This window comes from Leptidea sinapis, chromosome 18, assembly GCF_905404315.1.
Source record: "Leptidea sinapis chromosome 18, ilLepSina1.1, whole genome shotgun sequence".
Lineage (NCBI taxonomy): Eukaryota > Metazoa > Arthropoda > Insecta > Lepidoptera > Pieridae > Leptidea > Leptidea sinapis.
Window position 1 is genome coordinate 3,142,317 of NC_066282.1, and position 19,843 is coordinate 3,162,159.

General features: G+C 35.6%; 1 protein-coding gene across 1 annotated transcript; it reads left to right on the forward strand.

Moving 5' to 3' along the window:
- The first annotated feature begins 14,308 nt into the window (after positions 1–14,308).
- Positions 14,309–17,110, forward strand: LOC126969508 (uncharacterized). The gene is made up of 4 exons (XM_050814976.1): positions 14,309–14,521; positions 14,908–15,026; positions 15,665–15,819; positions 16,914–17,110. Exons 1-4 carry the CDS (start codon positions 14,383–14,385, stop codon positions 17,083–17,085), a joined length of 585 nt encoding a protein of 194 aa, XP_050670933.1. The 5' UTR covers positions 14,309–14,382; the 3' UTR covers positions 17,086–17,110.
- Positions 17,111–19,843: the final 2,733 nt, after the last annotated feature.

Sequence of the window (19,843 nt, forward strand, 5' to 3'; positions counted from 1 at the left end):
GCTGATCAATTCGCATTAGGATGTCCTTGACTTTTGTTTTATGAATGTATTATGGACTCTGTTCTTAGTTTTTATTCCCAACATACTCCTTTCCATTGCCTGTTGACACACTGTAAGTTTCTGTGTTGTTGGGTCAGAGCCCAGGTTTCGCAGCCATAAGTTATGCATGGTAGAATGCATGTGTTGTAGGTCTTTGTTTTGATGTTTATGCTTAGGTCTTCTCTTTTTAAAATCTGCTTTAGTGTCCAGTATTTTCTCCATCCACATGCTACTCTTTTGTTGATTTCCTTGGTCCTTTGATTAGAAGGAGAACTTATTTGTCCAAGATAAACATATTCATTGAGATACTTGGTTAGTATCTCATCACATTTGATTCCTATCTGTTCTGAGTTGGTCATCAATTTTGGCGTTTCTAGGTTCATCTTTTAGTCTGACATTTTGGCTTTCTTGCGCAAGCTGTAGTATCATAGTTTCGAGTTTTCGGGGATCTTCATCTAACGGAACTATATTGTCAGCAGACCTGAGATTATTAAGTGGTCGACCATTGATATTTAAGCCAAACTCATACCAATCTAATTTTCGAAAATTCTTTCCAGTACATTGTAAATAGTTTTGGGGACAAAAGATCTCCCTGTCTGACTCCTCAGTTTATTTGAAAAGTGAATGATGTTTCTTATAATGTTGATGTACAATTTGCTGATACCCTGTTCCTCCAGAATTGACCAAATAAATTTATGAATGAGACTTTCAAAAGCTTTGCATGCATCAATGAATGCAAGATAAATAAGTTTTTAGTATTCATCATAGTAGGGGGGCAGAGTTATTCGCGTCCGTAGGAACTACCTAGCCACTACCCTACACGTGCCCCCTGGGTGGTGCCAAATGAATAACAACGCCGGGTCTCGGGCGGCGGTGAATTAACCCGACCAAACCAGCCTAATCAGCTTGGTCTAACAGTGAGAGTAGGAAATGACTCACACAAACCGCAACCCTGTGAACTCTATCTGCAGGATCGGTAGCCTTGGCTTAATTGTCCGGACTATGAAGAAGACAGCTTCTATAAAAAATTACCCTAAGTCTACGGTGAGATTCGTGCCAAGAGACTGCATGGCTGGTGGGAGACCAGTCGCAAACGATCCACATCGACGGACCTGGCAAACGTCGTTGCATTAGCCTTCTAGGGAGAATAGGCGTCACCTTCCTAGCGACTGTTATATCGGCCTTACTCGTGGGAATAAAATGAACCAATTAAATACAAATAATCAACAAACTTTACCATCTCTAAAAAACCAACCAACCCTAACAGCATGATCCAACAAACTCTGTATGAAAGCATGTTTACTCGGAACAGAAGCAACTCGACATCGTCTCTGCCAACTAAGCTTAATTACTATAATTACAACCAACAAAACAAGGAGAAAGACTATCTGGATTCACAATCCGATACTCTGCCGATTGCCAGTGACGACATAATATCAGACCATGAAGAATGGCAAAGGGATGAAATTCCCACCAGAAGAAAGAAAAGGAAAGAAACAAGTCCAATTCACAATGACGGGAATAAAAAACAGAAAAATTCCCCAGACTTTGTGATTCCTACACGCAATAGTTTTGAACTACTCGATACGGAGCCTACGAATAAAACCAACAATACAGATAAAGTATATGTACCAAAGCCAGAACCCATCTTTGTTACGGGCGTAATTAATGTAAATTCTCTTAAAGATGTACTAAACAAATTTGTAAAAAGCGATCTTTACCTCATGACCACACTAAGATCTGGGCACGTCATAAAAATTATACCTAAAGACATCCAGACATACAAAACGATTCGAGAGAATTTCATTGCCGATAATATCTCACACTATACTTAGCAGCTTAAAAGCGAGCGAGCGTACAGAGTAGTATTACGCGGACTCCATGCTTCAGAAAATACCACAGAAATTTCAAAAGATTTGTATGAAATTGGACATGAAGTGAGACAAATAGTCAATATCAGACATCGAGCTACAAAGGAACCGTTGCCTGTTTTTTATGTCGACTTAGAACCAAAACCAAACAACAAAGCCATTTTCGATGTAAAATACTTGAATAACATGAAGATTACTTTTGAAGCCCCATATAAGAAAAAGGAAATCATTCAATGCAAGAGGTGTCAGAGATTTGGGCATTCCAAGAACCAATGTTTCAGGCCCTATCGCTGTGTTAAATACGGTAGCGCTCACCCTACAACAACATGTACCAAAAAACCAGACACTGAGGCTACTTGCGCGAACTGTGACGAAAAACACCCCGCTAGTTACAAAGGATGCAAAGTGTACAAACAGTATAGAGAAAGAATTCTTAAATTAGACCCTAAGACAAAAGAAACACCAATGCCTAGCAATATAGAGATGAAAAACCCGGGTCCACACCCGGGTTCAAAGCCTAACTGCACAGATAATCAAAACCTAATTAAAACCTATTCAGTAGCAACGAAAACCAAAAAACAATATACTCAAAAAGACATAAAGAACGACTTGGCCGACCTTACTGACTTAATGGACATAATGTTCGAAAAACTACAACATTCAATGTTGACAATGATGGAAAAAATCATGGACAAAATGATGGACCGTATGGTTCAGCTAGTCAGCAGCCTGGTTAAAAAATGACCCGAAACCTCCAAGTAGTCACTTGGAACGCCAACGGCTTGACGGAACGTCGTCAAGAACTAGAAACTTTTCTCAGAACAGAAATGATTGATATTGCACTAATCTCTGAAACAAGATTCACTTTGACACCGAAGACACACATAAACTTTAATAACTATACAGTGTATACAACCAATCACCCAACTGGGAATAGCCATGGAGGAACAGCAGTTATTATTAAAAGCAACGTTAAACACTACCCTATTGAGGAATACCGAACAGAAAAAAAATACAAGCAACATCTATTAAACTTGTAGACAGCAAACTAGAAACAGTATTCTCCGCTGTATACTGTCCTCCAAAACATACTATAACTGCCAGCGACTTCGTAAACTATTTTTCTACATTGGGTAACAGATTTATATGTGCTGGCGACTGGAATTCAAAACATTTAAATTGGGGATCTAGGCTGACCAACACTAGAGGAAGACAACTCTGTAAAGCCACAGAAGAGATGAAGTTAGAATGTCATTCCGGCAGAGAACCTACCTATTGGCCTACCGACAGACTAAGAATTCCAGACTTATTAGACTTTTTTATTGTTAAAAACATAGATAGTAACTACTTAAACATAGAACCACGTATAGATCTCACATTTGACCACACACCAGTTATACTGAATGTTACTACAACAGTTAATCTGGTAGAACCCCCCCTTAGAATATACAACATGAACACTACAGACTGGACAATCTATAAAAATATAATCACGACAGAGACAGAACTAAAGACCAAGATTAATACAATAGAAGAACTCGAAAGACAACTGGAACAACTTAATATGACTATTCACATTGCTGCCAATTCTGCAACTCCAAAAAAGACAGGTAAAGGAAAACCTATGAAACATAACTCATATCCAAAGGATATTAAAGAGAAAATACAAGAGCGCCGTCGTTTGAGAAAAACCTGGATATCCCAGTGATAGGACTGCATTCAATAGGTTCTCAAACGAACTCAAAGGCCTTATCAGCACCCTAGAAAATGATAATATTCAACACTATCTTTCGAACCTAGATCCAACGAGAGACACAAACTACTCGCTGTGGAAGGCTACCAAGAATCTAAAGCGCCCGAAAATCCACTTATCTCCTATAAATGATGGAAAAGGAGGATGGGCAAGATCAAATAAAGAAAAGGCAACAATCTTTGCAGAACATTTGAAAACAGTTTTCCAACCATTCCCTGAAAACAATCCCGAACAAACTATGGAAATCAAGAAATACATTGAATCTGCGAACCAAATGTGTCTTCCACTAAAAAGTACCAGCCCAAAAGAAATCATGAAAGAAATAAGGAACCTTAAGGAAGGTAAAGCACCCGGCTATGACCTCATTGATGCCACATTACTTAAAAACCTGCCTCATAAAGGTGTAATGAAATTAGTTAACATCTTTAATGCCAGCTTAAGTCTAGAACATTTCCCTGGGCAATGGAAAATTGCACATGTAGTCATGGTACCGAAACCCCGTAAACCCCCACACGAAGCTACTTCATATAGACCTATCAGCCTGCTACCAGTTATTGGCAAACTGTTTGAAAGGATATTGCTTAACAGGATGAAAGAACATCTAAGTGCAGTATTACCGAACCATCAATTTGGATTTCGGGAAAAACACGGGACAATTGAACAGGTACACCGTATAATTGACACCATTAGCAGATGCCTTGAAAATAAATTATATTGCTCGGCAGTCTTTTTGGATATCAGCCAAGCGTTTGATAAGGTATGGCATGACGGCCTCCTGTTCAAGATAAAAAAGCATCTCCCGCATTGTCTATTCCGAATACTTAAATCTTACTTACATAAAAGATGCTACCAAGTGAAGTACAGCGATGATCTCTCAGAAGTACACGAAATAAAATCAGGTGTCCCTCAAGGCAGTATCTTGGGCCCTGTACTATACCAAATTTTTACAGCAGATATCCCAACAACTGACGACACCACTACTGCGACTTACGCTGACGATACGGCATTACTGTCGGCTCATAGCAACCCAGAAACGGCTTCATCACAGTTGCAAAACCACCTAACAGAAGTTGAGACGTGGCTGAAGCGTTGGAGAATAAAAGCCAATGAGAGCAAATCGGTACATGTAACATTTACACTTAGGCGAGAAACATGTCCACCAGTAAAGCTAAACTGCAAAGTTATCCCTCAAGATAATAACGCAAAATACTTGGGCATGCACCTAGACAGAAAACTTACATGGCAAAAACATATTTGGACAAAGCGGAAACAACTAGATGGAAAATTGCGGTCACTGAACTGGTTATTGGGACGCCAATCACAACTAAATCCCAACAGCAAGATGCTAGTGTATAAAACTACCATAAAACCAATGTGGACTTACGGAATACAGTTGTGGGGAACTGCCAGCAATAGCAATATAGATATCCTGGAAAGATTCCAGACCAAAGCTCTGAGAACAATGTTTGGCATCCCTCATTGTATAAGTAATAGATACATATACTTCGACTTCGGCCTTAAAACAGTTGACAGGAAATAGCCCAACACAGCCTGAAGTATCAGGAGAAGCTGACCGTCCATGTAAACAAACTGGCACACGCTCTAAGTGGAGAAGATGCTCTTCAGTATACCCGGCTAAAAAGAAGTGACATACCGAGCCTACATAAAAGATTTACCACTTGACAACAAGAGAGTCGTGTGAAAAGAATTTTCACACAAGTGTGGCTCTTGAGGAAAACATAAACTGAGAAATCAAACAAAGAAGTGGCTTATTGTTGGAAAACAGATTGCCATGAAGCAGATATTATCAAAAAAAAAAAAGTATTCATTATATTTCTGCAATTCTACTGTATGGATATGATCAATAGTGCTAAAGTTTTTCCTAAATCTGGCTTCTCAATTGGTTGGTTTTCATGAAATTTTTTAGAAATTCTCTCCAATATAACTTTAGCAAAAACTTTGTAGACTTCGCTCCTTTCTTGTAAATAAGAATAATATATGAACTTCCCCATTGGCTTGGTGTAAACCCTGAATAAAGGATTTCGTTGAATATTTCTGTTAATACTGAGCTTATTTCATTGATGGCGCTTCTTATCCGTTTATTTGGTATGTTGTCAGGACCCATGGCTTTCTCCATTTTTTGTGAGTTTATGGCTTTCACAACTTCTGAAATTAGGATCTCGGGTTTCCCATTCTGTGCTGTTTTGCTTTTCTTTGGCTGATATTTTATCGAACTTTTACTGTTTAGTAGTATCACTATTAGAGTAAAGGGTTTGTAGAAATCTGTTGCTAGTTTTTGGATTTCTTTTCGCCTTTTTATGTTAGTGTGCTCTTTAGTTTGGCAATCCACTCTTTGCCTTGTTCACATAATTCTTTCAAAGATTTTTGACACCTCCTGTAATTTGAATATATCTTTCTAAAGTTTGTTATTGTTTGTTGTTCATATCCTTCTTCATGTTTTCTTTTATTTGTTTTTTTAATAGTAAGTTTTGCTAATAGTCTATGATTTTCTTTACTGTCTTGTCCAGTTATTATTGATTTTCTTTTCTCCAAAACATTCAATGTTGTTTCTGATAGTTCTTTCGATTTGTTATTGCTTTGTTCACTTTTGTGAATTCTTTGAGTTTCTCTTCGATTTGGTTGTATTTTTCATTTTTATAATTATCTTAGAGCTTGCAATAAAAATATAAATTATAGTTTAATATTTCTGTGGAGAAATTTAATTCGTTTTTTTATTAAAATTTCTTTAAGCTTTAAATTTTTGCTTCTCTGCCTCTCATTTTCCATTTGAATTGAATGCAGCTGTCTCCTGCATTCTATTTCTACTGCTGCAATTTGCTCTGCAGGTGTCTTGCGGCAGACCTAAAATAATGAAATGCATTAAAAATAATATAGTATTAATCTTTTATTATAGTTTCTTGCGCTCATTGTTTTTAGGTCTGAGGCATAAATTTACGAATGGGTGGTGGTTTATGATGCTCAATAAGTGATTTAAAATCCATTGATGATTAAAAATGTTGGAATATGATATAAAAATATTATTTATTTATCTATTTGTTTGTTGTTAAAGATCAAATTCTATTGATGTCCATTATATGCTTATAGCTATTAATATGTTTTCAGTTTATATGTATATTGTAGGTACCTTTCTTTTATATTTATTGGTTTTCTTTGCTTGTTGGTGGTCCGACACTACTGGAAGAGGTGGTTCAGACAGCTCCTCAACTTTAATCTATAAAAAATATTATGTTTGAATATGTATTATTGAATATGTATTCAGTTTATATGTATATTGTAGGTACCTTTCTTTTATATTTATTGGTTTTCTTTGCTTGTTGGTGGTCCGACACTACTGGAAGAGGTGGTTCAGACAGCTCCTCAACTTTAATCTATAAAAAATATTATGTTTGAATATGTAATACAAATATTATGCAACATTTGAACTTATTCTGCTGGTTAACTTTATTATGCAAGCTAAATAACATCACTGTGTGAATTAGAAAGGGTATACAGCCCTTCAATGCTATGTTAAGTCATATGCAATAGTCAGCTGAAGAAAATTTCAAATAATTCTACATAGAAAATAATAACTTATCAAAAATATGAACCCATTTAATTTCCAACATAAAAAATATTTTCAATTAAAAATAGTGCAGTGTGAATACACCTTTAGAAGCCGTTTCATTTGCGACAGTGGTCGGCATCTTTTAAGGAATATTGCGTGATTGTGATTGGATAATGTCTTTCTCACATTCTCCAATCACAGAGCAGTAAATATCAGCTGGGTTGCCAAGCTGCCACACCGCGCGTGGCGCACGAGCCATTCCTATCTACCGACGCCAAGGTCACCGCATGACGCTCAACGGTAGTTTTTATAGCAGACATAATATGTCTGCTTGGCACCTCCGGGGTATCATGATTCAAAGGTCAAATCAAGGAGTATTACGCAGACAGGCCGATCTTTTCTACCTAAATGTATGCATTACATAGTTTCATAATTGGATTAGAATTACCTATCTTTATTGGGTAATACATAACTAAAGTAAATACAAATTTAGAATGATTTTCAATGTCAGCTAAAGAAAATGCACATACAAAATAACTATCGTCATGGCAAAATATAAACATAATTTGCCTCACAGCTGCAATGAATAGTAGGCATTTTACTATTATCTGATATTATGTCACATCTACATTATTCATCTGTTTTAGGTCAAAGAGAGTTCAGAAAAATAGCTGATAAGGGTTGAGGGATGCAGTTTTTGCAAAAACTTAGCACTTCAAAAATTGCATTAAAATATAATGCAAATTCATTTCTGACTTCACACGTCATTAGTGATGACCTAAAGAAAGTCTGGTTCAAAGTATAGTACACCCATAACATTTCACTGTGCATATATATTGTTGACAGTGACAGGTGGATAGGGTGAAGACGTCTATAAAAGGCGATGTCTCCCTAGTGTCGACACATTTTCACTGCTACCTTTAACAAGTTAGGGTGTTACTCTGCCCAATTTCTGTTTGAATATTAGTCACTGTAATATTTGAAATTTATTCTTAGAAGCTTAACAAAATGGATGTATTTCATTTTAAAGTTAATTAATTACATGTTGGCTTGTTTGTGAATTCTTAGTTGGTGGCATTAAAATTTGTCAATTGTTATAAAAAACCCCGTTTGATCTTATTTCCTAGAATATTATTTTCTTTGTATACATATAATCCTAATATTTTAATTTGTTAAGATAGAAAAAGTACAGTTATAATTTTTTTTCCTTGTATATGTTGATCTGTGTTCTTAACATAAGTTTGGTATAAAGTCAATTAAAATTTTGACTTTTAATTTAACATAACTCCCTCTAGAATAATGCCTAAATCTAATAAATTAAGGTACATTATGTATCACTATTCTCACTACACTTCTTTATTTACATCATACACAGAAAACTCAACTCATTGGTGAGATGAATTTAACAATTACAATAAAATACTAGGTACCTACCTGATTTATCCTATCTGAATCATAATCATTGCTGTCACTAGGAATTTCACCAGGCAGCCAGCAGATTATTGGTGGTGGACCACCACCAGTCTCATGTGTTCCATTACTTTCTTCCGCCTTTTTTCTCTTAGCATTTATTTTTATGAGACCCCACTGTGCCTTTAGTTGGGCTACCGTGCGGTGCGCACCCTTGCACACACAATTAAAACTGAAATAAAAAACAACGAAGTTTATTTGGGTAATAATAATTATTAATTTATTTTAATCGTGACTTATGTTTATTGTTTGGCCCGAAAATAATGCAAGAATAGCAATATTCAATTTATGATACCACCTGTCTCTCAAATTATTCCACGCAGCAACTTTTATTGTATTGGAGTTCGTGTCGGTATTTTTATTTTCAATTGCACTAACTCGCTCCCTTACCAATTCTTTCAAGAGATTCTTGTAAACAAAAACAACATTGTTAGTTAAGCATACATGAACGCCTTGCGCAACTTACATACACAGCAAATTCTTGCACAAACCTTGTCTTCCTCCAGCCAGTTTTCGCTTCTTTGCCTTTTCTTAGATTGCTGCATTTTTTATGCAAATTCAAATTTATAATTAATATACAAATTACAAATAGTTACTACCGAACTAAAAGTATGTAGGTACTCACTACTCTGTACTTCCCGCCCACAGAACTTTCAGTTTCAAAGGTAGGTACTCTGTGCACAGAACACTTTTATGCTTTTATTTGCTAACGAGTTCCCGCCAGCGCCATAGAATACTTTGCTCTACTGATTAGTAACGCAGTGCAAACGCTAGTGTACAGAACAAGAACAGAGTAATAGTACTCTAACGAGCTCTAGTGAGTACCCTCTGTTAAATCCTCGAAATAATAAATTATCAAGCGGACAGCGGGCATTTTTAATTGAACATTTTATAATATAAAGTTAAAAGGGTGCCACTACATATAACAGTTATAAAGTGTATTATCTATGAGTGGCACCCTTTCGTCACCTATCAGTGCCGTAGAAAGAGAATAGATATCCATATTACAGCCGTTTTATATTCTATTTTAAAAATGCCGTCGTGCGTTGTGAAAACGTGTAAAAACAATACTACGGAACATAAAAAGTGTCAAGGAATTACATTTCACAGATAGAATAGTAGAAATCACACTTTTTTTGTTCTTTTCATAATACAATTTAATTCGATGTTTGGAACACAAAACCTCCACAACGCGTGATAGTTTTTTTTTAATTTATTTAGTGGCACGGGATGCAAGTCCATAGGCCACGCGTGATAGTAACATCCAGTGTGACCAGAAAATAAACAGGGACATTACCCGAAAAATTGGGTAATCCATATTTTAATGGTGTTCTAAGTAGATAATTCATTTTTTTTATAATAATAAATAAGTGTCGAGAAGAGCAGGACGTTCAGCTGATGGTAATTGATACGCCCTGCCCATTAAAATGCACTGCCAATTCTGAGCGGCACTACAACTGCGCTCGTCACCTTGAGACATAAGATGTCAAGTCTCATTTGCCCAGTATTTTTTTTTAGTCTTTACCAACATTTTTTAAAGAAACAATAACATATTTTGAAGTAGTGTGAAACACTACTTCAAACCGGCCCATATTTGTGTGCTTTATAAGGTGCGGTTCCGGCCACATAACGAGTATTGTTCCCATCTTTGAGCAGAGCTGCTCGTATTGTCGGGGATCCAGTACTCTGTGAAAATTTCCATTACTTGGCGTTGTGGAGAGACGTAGCGTCTTAGAAGACACAAAATAATGGCAGACCAAATTTGGGAAGATGACGAAGTACCGAGAACTGAACTTAAGACCCTTTAACCTTTATAATATAAGAGTTACTAAATGATGTGTATTTACTTAGCAACTAAATCACTATAAAGAACATAGGTAGTTGTTTGTTCTCTAAAAATTTACTTATTTGATACCACGTCAGTGGCCAAAAAGAACGAATTTTAGAATGAATTTTGTGTAGGTATTCAAAAAAATAAAAAACGTTAGTAAGTCATTTTTATATCAGTTAAAACAAAGATATTGCAAACAAGACACGGGCACAGGAATGTAATTTATTTATTTACTCATAATATGACGATATTTATTTTTATTTAAGAAAACAATCTATTAGATATTAAAAAATCGGAGTTACAAGTAACGTGGCTATATAATACCATGCCTAATAACGGGAAAAAAAAATTGTGTTATCTGGTGTCCCCCCTAACTGCACACACACTAGCGAAAGCTTACTTCACTTCTTAATATCATGGCGCGGAGCCCTTCCTTTTTTTATTCGTCTGTGACCTAATGTATGACTTCTTTGGTAAAATAGTATGTGGTAGTAGGGATGGATACTTATTTACCTACGTGTAATCTTAGAATATTGAAATTAATATTCTAAGCATGTAATAGTAATTCACAGAAAATACTTTTCAACATAACACATAATCACGAACTTCTGTCCTAACAAAAATATTTTAATATGGAGATATAAAAATATATTAGCAAATAAATATTACGCGCCAGACTCATTAACAGTTTCAGATTTTTCTGCGACTGTAGAATACTTTAAGATTTCGTAAAATCTATGATATTCTTTGGGTATTACTCCTGAATTTAATAAACAAATCAAATCTTTATACTTAATACTGGCAAAGCTAGTGAATCCGAATAAAGATTATTTTCGGAAAAGGACCACAAACATCTGAACGTATTCGTTCTCCAGGCATCTAAGCTTTTTCTCTAGTGCTAAACTTCTGTCTGTGTGCTTTTCCGAAAATACTACTTTCGCTAAATATACCATTAACCTTTGCCTTAATATTGACCTCTCTCTCTATAAGACCTTTTACATGTCTTTTATCCTGATGGCCCATACGTTCATGGTAAAGCAGCTGCAAGGTATCTACCGCATTGACCGATGCGGTTAACTTTTGTTTCACTGCCACACAGTTCTGTTTCAATAAACCACCATACTTTTTCCTGGTTCCTGTCACGGCGATAGTTGCATTTATTTTTAAAGAACATGTAGTTACTCGTGACTTAAACAAACTATTTGCATTATTGTGACTTGTCCTGTGTCGCTAGCACCGAAAATAGATTCTTGCTAATACAAGGAACAAGCCAGCCATCACTAAGAAAAAACTGATTTCCAATATCAGGGTTTATTCTAATTGTCCCTTTTCCTAAAGCCTGTACGACATTTCCATTAGCCGTAGTAACTGCGTAAGGTTGGCTGAAGTGCTCAAAATTCTCAAATAAATCTTTTCTCATCGTAACATGATGAATAGCTCCGTTATCTACAAACCACCCTTCACGATCTTCACTGCATTCAGTCATATTCAGTAGTACCCATCATATTGGTGCTTCTACTACCGTTCCCTCTATCTTGCTTATTCTTTGGACAATCTTTCCTAAACAGTAACTGACACAGGTGTCTGTTCCTTCGTTTGTTCAACACAGACACCTGTGTCTGTGCCTTCGTTTGTTCAAAACAGACACCTGTGTCCGTTCCTTCGTTTGTTCAACACACTTTTTTCTTTCTCTGTGAGAAGTGCTTCACTAGACATGCCTTCTTTGCTTCCTGCACTAACCTGTACCAGTGGACAAGCTGTTTCATATGTTTGACAGCAATTTTTTGTGCCTATTTGAAGCGCCACTAGCGAGCGTACAGAGAACTAATTTTGACGTATAATACATATGGCTGCGAAGGAACGTACAATACTCTGAAGTATTTTTGCAGTTTGAATTAATTTCGTTCGTTTTCTGTGTTATTTATACTTCAAGAATCAACACAATAAAGTACACATTTATTTTTGTAAATAGTTTCGATGTTTGCTGAGGTTGTCATCACTAGTTTTAGTACCGCAGACTCTTGCTACATCGCCAACAGCGCCACAATGGCGGATATCAAACAGGCACAAAAGCACTTTGACAGCCGCCAGTCCAGTGGTTTAAAGTAGAGGTCAGTAGTGGCTTCCTGTCATTGCTCTTTCATCCGCACAAAGTTAGCTTATTTCGACATCAACATCCAACAGCTCGACATAAAAGAAAAATAATTATCTAGCAAAGTATCTTAAATCTTGCAGATTAAAAGAAGTTCTGGTAATTACTTTAATTCTTCAGCTTTTAATAATTCCTGATTCAGTTTATGGCACAAATTTTTAGAATTTTAAGTTTAGAATTAATATGCGTTGACATGTCATCGAAAGTGTCTCTTCGAACTTTTATGAAAACAAACTTAATACTTTTTTAGACATGTCACTATAATCGGATGATGCTTTGAGAGATGCATTAGTCCATTAGCGGGCAAAGTTTTGAGCAAATCTTCAGATAGAGATAGGTTGCGCTAAGAAGCTGTTCATTCCTTCTCAATTCTTGTAGTTAAACTCTTCTAAAGATTTTTTGAGGCCAATGATAGTTGATGATGATAGACATTAATCCCATATAGTGAGTTGACATGATTGGAATACTTTCTCATTCCAGATTTTTTTGCTGATATTGTACTTGTTGGTGCTTCAATGATTTGTATATTCAATGGCAACTTAAGAACTTAATGTATCTACTGTTCGGCTTTGCGGATAGGGGTTAGGCGAAAAAAAAACTTTTCCTTCAAGACCCAGTCCCAGCCGGACGCTGAGTTAGGGTGAAGTTGAATCATTAATTTCAAGTACTTCTATGGAAGTACCTGACTTGGAACCAGACTTATAAAACACCCACAGATAAATTTTTATTACACAAGTACCTACCTACGCACGTGTTGGTAAGTTTTTTTATCAACAAGGCTTAGTTTCCATACTGTTACATACGTATACCATATCTGGAGCAACATTTATGCTGTAGGTATTTGATCAAAATCGGTCTACGGAGAAAAATGTTTGTGTAGTTAAAAATAAGTCGCGTGAACATATTCACGCGGACAGCTAGTTGTATTTTATAATATTTCTATTGAATACTAGCTGACCCTACAGACGTTCTTCTGTACATAATAAAGAAGATACAGTTTTTTATGAATTTGTCAATAATATTTCAAAACATCAAGAATTATTTCATAAAATAGGCTCCTTGTTGTTATAATGAAATTGTTTCACAGCAGAACTGTCAAACCGCGCGTCAATAAATTCTTTCACAGAAAATATGTTCATACAAAACAAATATTGAAAATAAAAATAATTATGGGTGCCAAATCGAAATAAAAGCCATCATATCTCTGAAGTTGGACTAAACTGCACACCATGAAGTAATCCCCATTAAAATCTGTTCATTAGTTTAGGACTCCATCGCGGACAAACAACGTGTCACGTAACAATTTATGTATATTAAGATTAAGATAAGAATCATCTTACAAGACGACTATCAAGAAGACTAATCATAGTCTTAATAACTCTAAGGCTTAATTTGTAGGTGTAATAGTCAAATGAAAGTATGATGGTTTAACTATATTAATCCATCGAGAATAAATTATACTTTTTCGTAAATCAAAATTCTTCCAACGACCCTTGATGGATAACTAAAAAGCGCTTATTGAATTATTAATACACAGAAGTTGTTAACTTTTCAGTCACAATTTATAAACTTTATATAAGGTTTCACGTGTATGCTGATAAGTGATTTGTTTTGTAAACATGTTGTTAGTAGGTGCGAACTAGGCGGAAGAAATTAGGTAAACTCTCCGCTCTTAGCTGAACGTATACAACGTCTACGATAATGAATCTAAAATTAATGATTTCAGTCTGCTATTTATTTTTTATAATATTATTTACGTTTGTGAATTGTGCAAAAAACTCAGACGAATCAAACAAGCCTGATATTGCAAGAACGGGGAAAACAAAAAGAGCGAAAATGAGTAAGTTATGAATTGGAAACTTCCGCATTTTTTTCACTTTATTTTTACTGTATTGTATGGGGTGAGTATTACATTTCATGTAACGCTGGTTCGGATAAAGAAGATTGACTCGACGAAGGGAGACTGTGATGTTTTCAGTTCTGTCGTTAAGTCTTAAAAATATACTGGTTTTTTGAAGTTATAATTTCTTTATGGTAGGAAAGCCCAAGACCCTAAATAGGGATTTACACGAGCGTCGCGTGCATTAGGTTTGTTGTAAACATAATTTGAGCCAACTAAGGGACACCCAATTGGTGATCATATTCCGAGATTTCCGCAAAATAAATAAATTATACTTATTGCCAAATATAATTTAATAATTCCAATTACATTTATTTCGTGTTTAGAGCAAAATACGGCGGTAGGAACACTGTCGAACGTTATCACGCAAATACAAAATCTACCCACCATGGATCTGGGAAGGAGATTTCGTACGCCGTGCAAAACTGGAAACAAATGTGGGAAGGTTTGTTATTTATTAATATATAATTAAATTAAGTTTTGCTCGTTAAGATATCCATATCGAAGTGTCAGTGGAGCAGTAGGTAAAACCACGGAGCCCCCGGTTCTATCTTCGGCCTTCACGTATCAATGTGCCTTCGGCTTACGAATTCCTTGTAAGGCCTAGACGATGATTTAGTCATTTCTTTGGTGCTGCAAAATGTATGTTTAGTACGCTGGTGTGGGACGCGACTTGCGTCGACACTCTGGCTCCTTCTCATGTCCAAGTTACGTCAGTTGGTGCTGGGGCTGCTGCTTTGACTGCCGAAGACAGCAAACGTCGCAAATATGTCGGTCGCATCTTTGTGCCGTATGGTGTCGAGACACTTGGCCCGTGGGGTTCAGAGGCGCGGAGAATGTACAAAGCACTATCTTTGCGCTTCAATAAGGCTACTGGCAAACCAAGCGCGGGCAGTTATTTCGGTCAACGGATCAGCCTCGCTATCCAAGGTAGAAATGCTGCCAGTATTCTTGGTACGCTTCCCCGTAATAATAGTTTTATTTTAATGGAATCATAGTATTGTAAATATAGTTATAAAATTTGTTTTGTTTGAATATTAAATAATTCTCGTACCATTCAATTCTTTCAATATAATTTCCTAGGTAATTAAAAGACTAATGGTGCCAAAGTTGGCTCAACTGGAGAACACAATAATGGGGATCATGAAGGAGCTCTCGAAGATGCCGCCGGGTTCCCGTCTACCTGATAAGTATACGAAAACCGAACCTGTCAAATTGCTCTTGGATCAGAACTATAAGTGAGTACTCTCTCTGCTGCTGGCTGTATTGTGATACCATAGCTCACCTTAATGCACTAGACAAGACAGTAAAAACATAGATATTCCATAATTACCTACTTACATTTATAACGTATGTTTATGAAATATTGAAATATACAGCGGTAGTTTAAAGTAGGTGAATAATAGAAATTTTCAAACAAACAAATTATGTATGTATTAAGGAAACAAAATTTTAATCACCCTTAAGTGGTCCAAAGACAGCACGAAGTATCAGTGCTTACGCTAGCTACTAGATCTCTTACAGGTTGATCCGAAATCATATTATGAAAAATTGATTTTCTTAGGTGAATTTTGTATTTTATTTTGGAATATATTTTTTATGATTACGGCACGGACTAGTAAAAAAATAAGGACTCCGTGTCACCTTACATAACAGTGTAGCACCAAAATAAGCCGATTAACGTGTAAATACATAGCCCCACGCACACACTTTCACTACTACAGGCCGATAGGCGGCCATTATGAGAATTGTCAACGTCTGTGACAGATCAGTTTGCGTCTCAATATAATATTTTAAAAATGCTGTGGGGCGTTGTAAAAAGTGTAAAAACGATTATTTAAGGGAGAAAAAATTGTGTAACTAGTATCCCCCGTAACCGCACACACACTAGCATAACGGTGCTTCACTTGCTACTATTACGACGCGGAGTCCTTCCTTTTTTACTCGTCCGTGGGTGAATTATGTATTTTATTATTGAATATATTTTTTATGATTACGGTAAAATAGTTCTACCCGTGTTTTTATTTAATGTGGTCATTGCAGCACCACGCTGTATAATGATATAAAACGAAAAATCTTATAAAATGATGAATTTTCATACTGGTGTTATATGTGCAACTTTAACGAGTACTTAATTGTAACATCAAATATCCAAGCTCGGCACACAAAAATTATATTTAACTTTAGGGATTGCCATGCCCTAAGAAAGCTCTAGTATCAAACATGGTGCCATCAATACGAGAACTGAAATGAAACTGCTAACTAGAGACACAGTTATCTTGGTTGAGGTTCCGAAACAGTAACATATTAATAATCTTTTTTAATTTTACAGGGAGGATGTGTGCATGGATAAACTTGAGTCCTGTTTGAAAGAAGACAAGCGCCGGAAGCGAATATTGAAGAAGCTATTCTTTAAGAAATATAACTCGTTGAGGCAAGAACTTATTGGATACGGTGGCAGACGATTGTGGGGCGGCGAAGGAAACCTATTTTATAGAAGATAGATAATAATAAATTGTTAGAACAGTTTTATTTTCTATTTATTTCTTTTTGAATTTATTCAAAATAAAACAATGCTTATAACTATATGGCCATAGCAAGACAGATTGCGTTTCACAATCATTTCACCGCTATGTTTATTTACTAGATGACTTATAGGCAGGCTGGTTTGGCTACCTCACACTTTGTAGTTCCGTTTTAGCATGGATTCCAGGTCACATCTGCATCTCTGGTAATGAAAATGCAGATGCCTGTGCTAGATCAGCTGCTCATTCAGGTTCGTATCAGTATTCTGAAATATTCACTTATGACATGTGCCCTACCCTGAAACCCAAGATGTATGAGAGTTGGTCAAACATTTGGCAAGTTTCTAAAACTTAATAAGGAAAATTTTATGGAGAAATTCCTCAAAAACCTTAGTTCTCAAAATGTAGGATACATAGTAAAACAATAATCTCAACTATACGAGTATGCCGCTTACGTTTAAACCACGCCTGCACTCCAGTTTTTCTAGCTAAACTTAGAATAAAAGATCATTCCCTATGTGATTGTGGCCTTGATCAGGGAAAAATGGATCATTTGTTCTTCAGTTGTCCTAATGCAATCTTCTCTGTCAAATTATATACCCGCTGAAGTCCCCCGTCCAAGCTCCATTAAATGTCTCCTCTCCCTAGTTTACACTCCTTTTGTAAATATTTTGTGAAAATATATTAAAATAAATAAGATTTAGTTGTAAATATCATTAAGTACTTATATTAATTAATAATTTAAGTAATTCTATTTGTGTATGTCCTTTATAGTCTAATAGCATGTATATTATTTGTTTCAGCTATTATAAGAAAATAAAACTTTATGTAATCTTAACACCGATCATTACCGTTAAACTTAGGAGACACATACTCATAGCTTGATAGTCTACATTATCGTGATACTGGCAAATCTGTGGTGTGTCTTCCACAGAAGCCACAGTATGAAGAATAGAATAGAATAGAATATCGTGCGAATTGCTTTATTTATCAGTATAAAAGTACTAGCATTTATGTGATTAAATACAATATTAATTATTTGTGGTTGCGCCAGGGAATTTGAAATGGACTGTAATTATAAAAGGGGTACCCAGGTGAACAGAACAGGAATCATTGGAGTGAAGGGAATAGCCGGTACTCACCTCTTCTGCTTCTGGGTTCTTTTATATAGCCTAATTGTAATTGGTTAGAAGTCTTTCATCCATAATTTCAAAGACTGTCATACGAATTTTCTATCAGGCCACCAGTCCTGACGCGAGTATAACATGTAAACTTAATGTAACAAAAGTGCTAAAGAAGTTTTCACTTAAAAAAAAAAAACATTTTTTCTTATACGAAGTAACGTAACACAGGCTTAATGGCTCTTAATACAAATTTTTATTTCTTATAGGCAGTCTTCTATATACATAATTAACACTTCTACCACAATTTTCACAATAAAATCAATCATCACATAATTGTATTGCACTTTCGTGTAACGAAATTTGAGGATATCACCTAATCAATTGTCATTAGCCTTTCATAATCGTCCATAAGTCCACCTGCATATCTAGAATAACTCTCTCCGACCAGTACCTACTACTAATAATTATTATTCCTGGTAAAAATATTGTCGTAAAATCAGTCGTCATGTCAAAACAAAACCTCCATATAACTTCAAATTAATAGTTGGCAGTTGGACTAGATCTAAATAGGAAAAAGTCTGCCTTGGGGTTCATCTAGCCCATGTTTTTACTCCCAAAAAACATGATCCAGAAACAAACGAATTTGAAAGAGAAGACACGTATTGCATAAAGACTATCAGTTAGATTTTCCCATAAAACCCATTAAGTAATCGGTGTTATTAGATACAGGGCAGACTAAAAAGATCCAGACTTCGATTTAATTTACAAAAAGGTACTTATGTAGCTACAAAAAAAGCTATAATCTACCTTGTTATGGTTTTCAATGATATCTTAAGAACTGGACACTTCTCAAATTTGTGGAAGGTATCCCAGGTACTAATGATCCGAAAACCCGGTAAGTCAAGCAATGACATAAACTCTTATAGACCTACTAGCTGACCCGGCAAACGTTGTTTTGCCATATTTGCCACGTTTTTTAACAGCCACGACCACGAAAAAGTCATTTCATTAAACTATAATATAGATAAGACACTCACAAAAAATGTGGCTTTCTGTTGGTAAGAAAAATTTTAAAATCATTTCAGTAGATCCAGAGATTATCATTATTAGAAAGTATTTTATTTATTCGTCCACATTGTCAATGTTTTTTTTATATTATTTTGCTATTCGGAACGGAGACAAATTCAACAAATTAAAAATCTTAGTTTATATTATTAATTCTTAGTTTATTTGTATATAATCAGAATGGATGATATTAGGTTAGTACTAGGACTGGCTGTTTTAATGTTAGCAGTAAGCTAACTGTTTCAGAATGTTTTAGAGGATTCATATTCTGGGTGTAGATAAAGTGTTGTATGCAACTGTTGATAATTAGGTATTAAAACACTCTAGACAACACTCGAGTGTGATACTATTATCACACTCGGCTCCGCCTCGTTTGATAAGCCCACATTTGTTTTTTAATACCCCTTATTACACAACAGTTGCATAAATAACTATTAAAACTTACAGTTGCGCTAGAGTACGAAATTATTTTTTATGAATTTTTGAAGTGAAAATTTTTTATCGACGTATGAGCGAAATGTTATATTACGCGCAAAATAATGATTTCA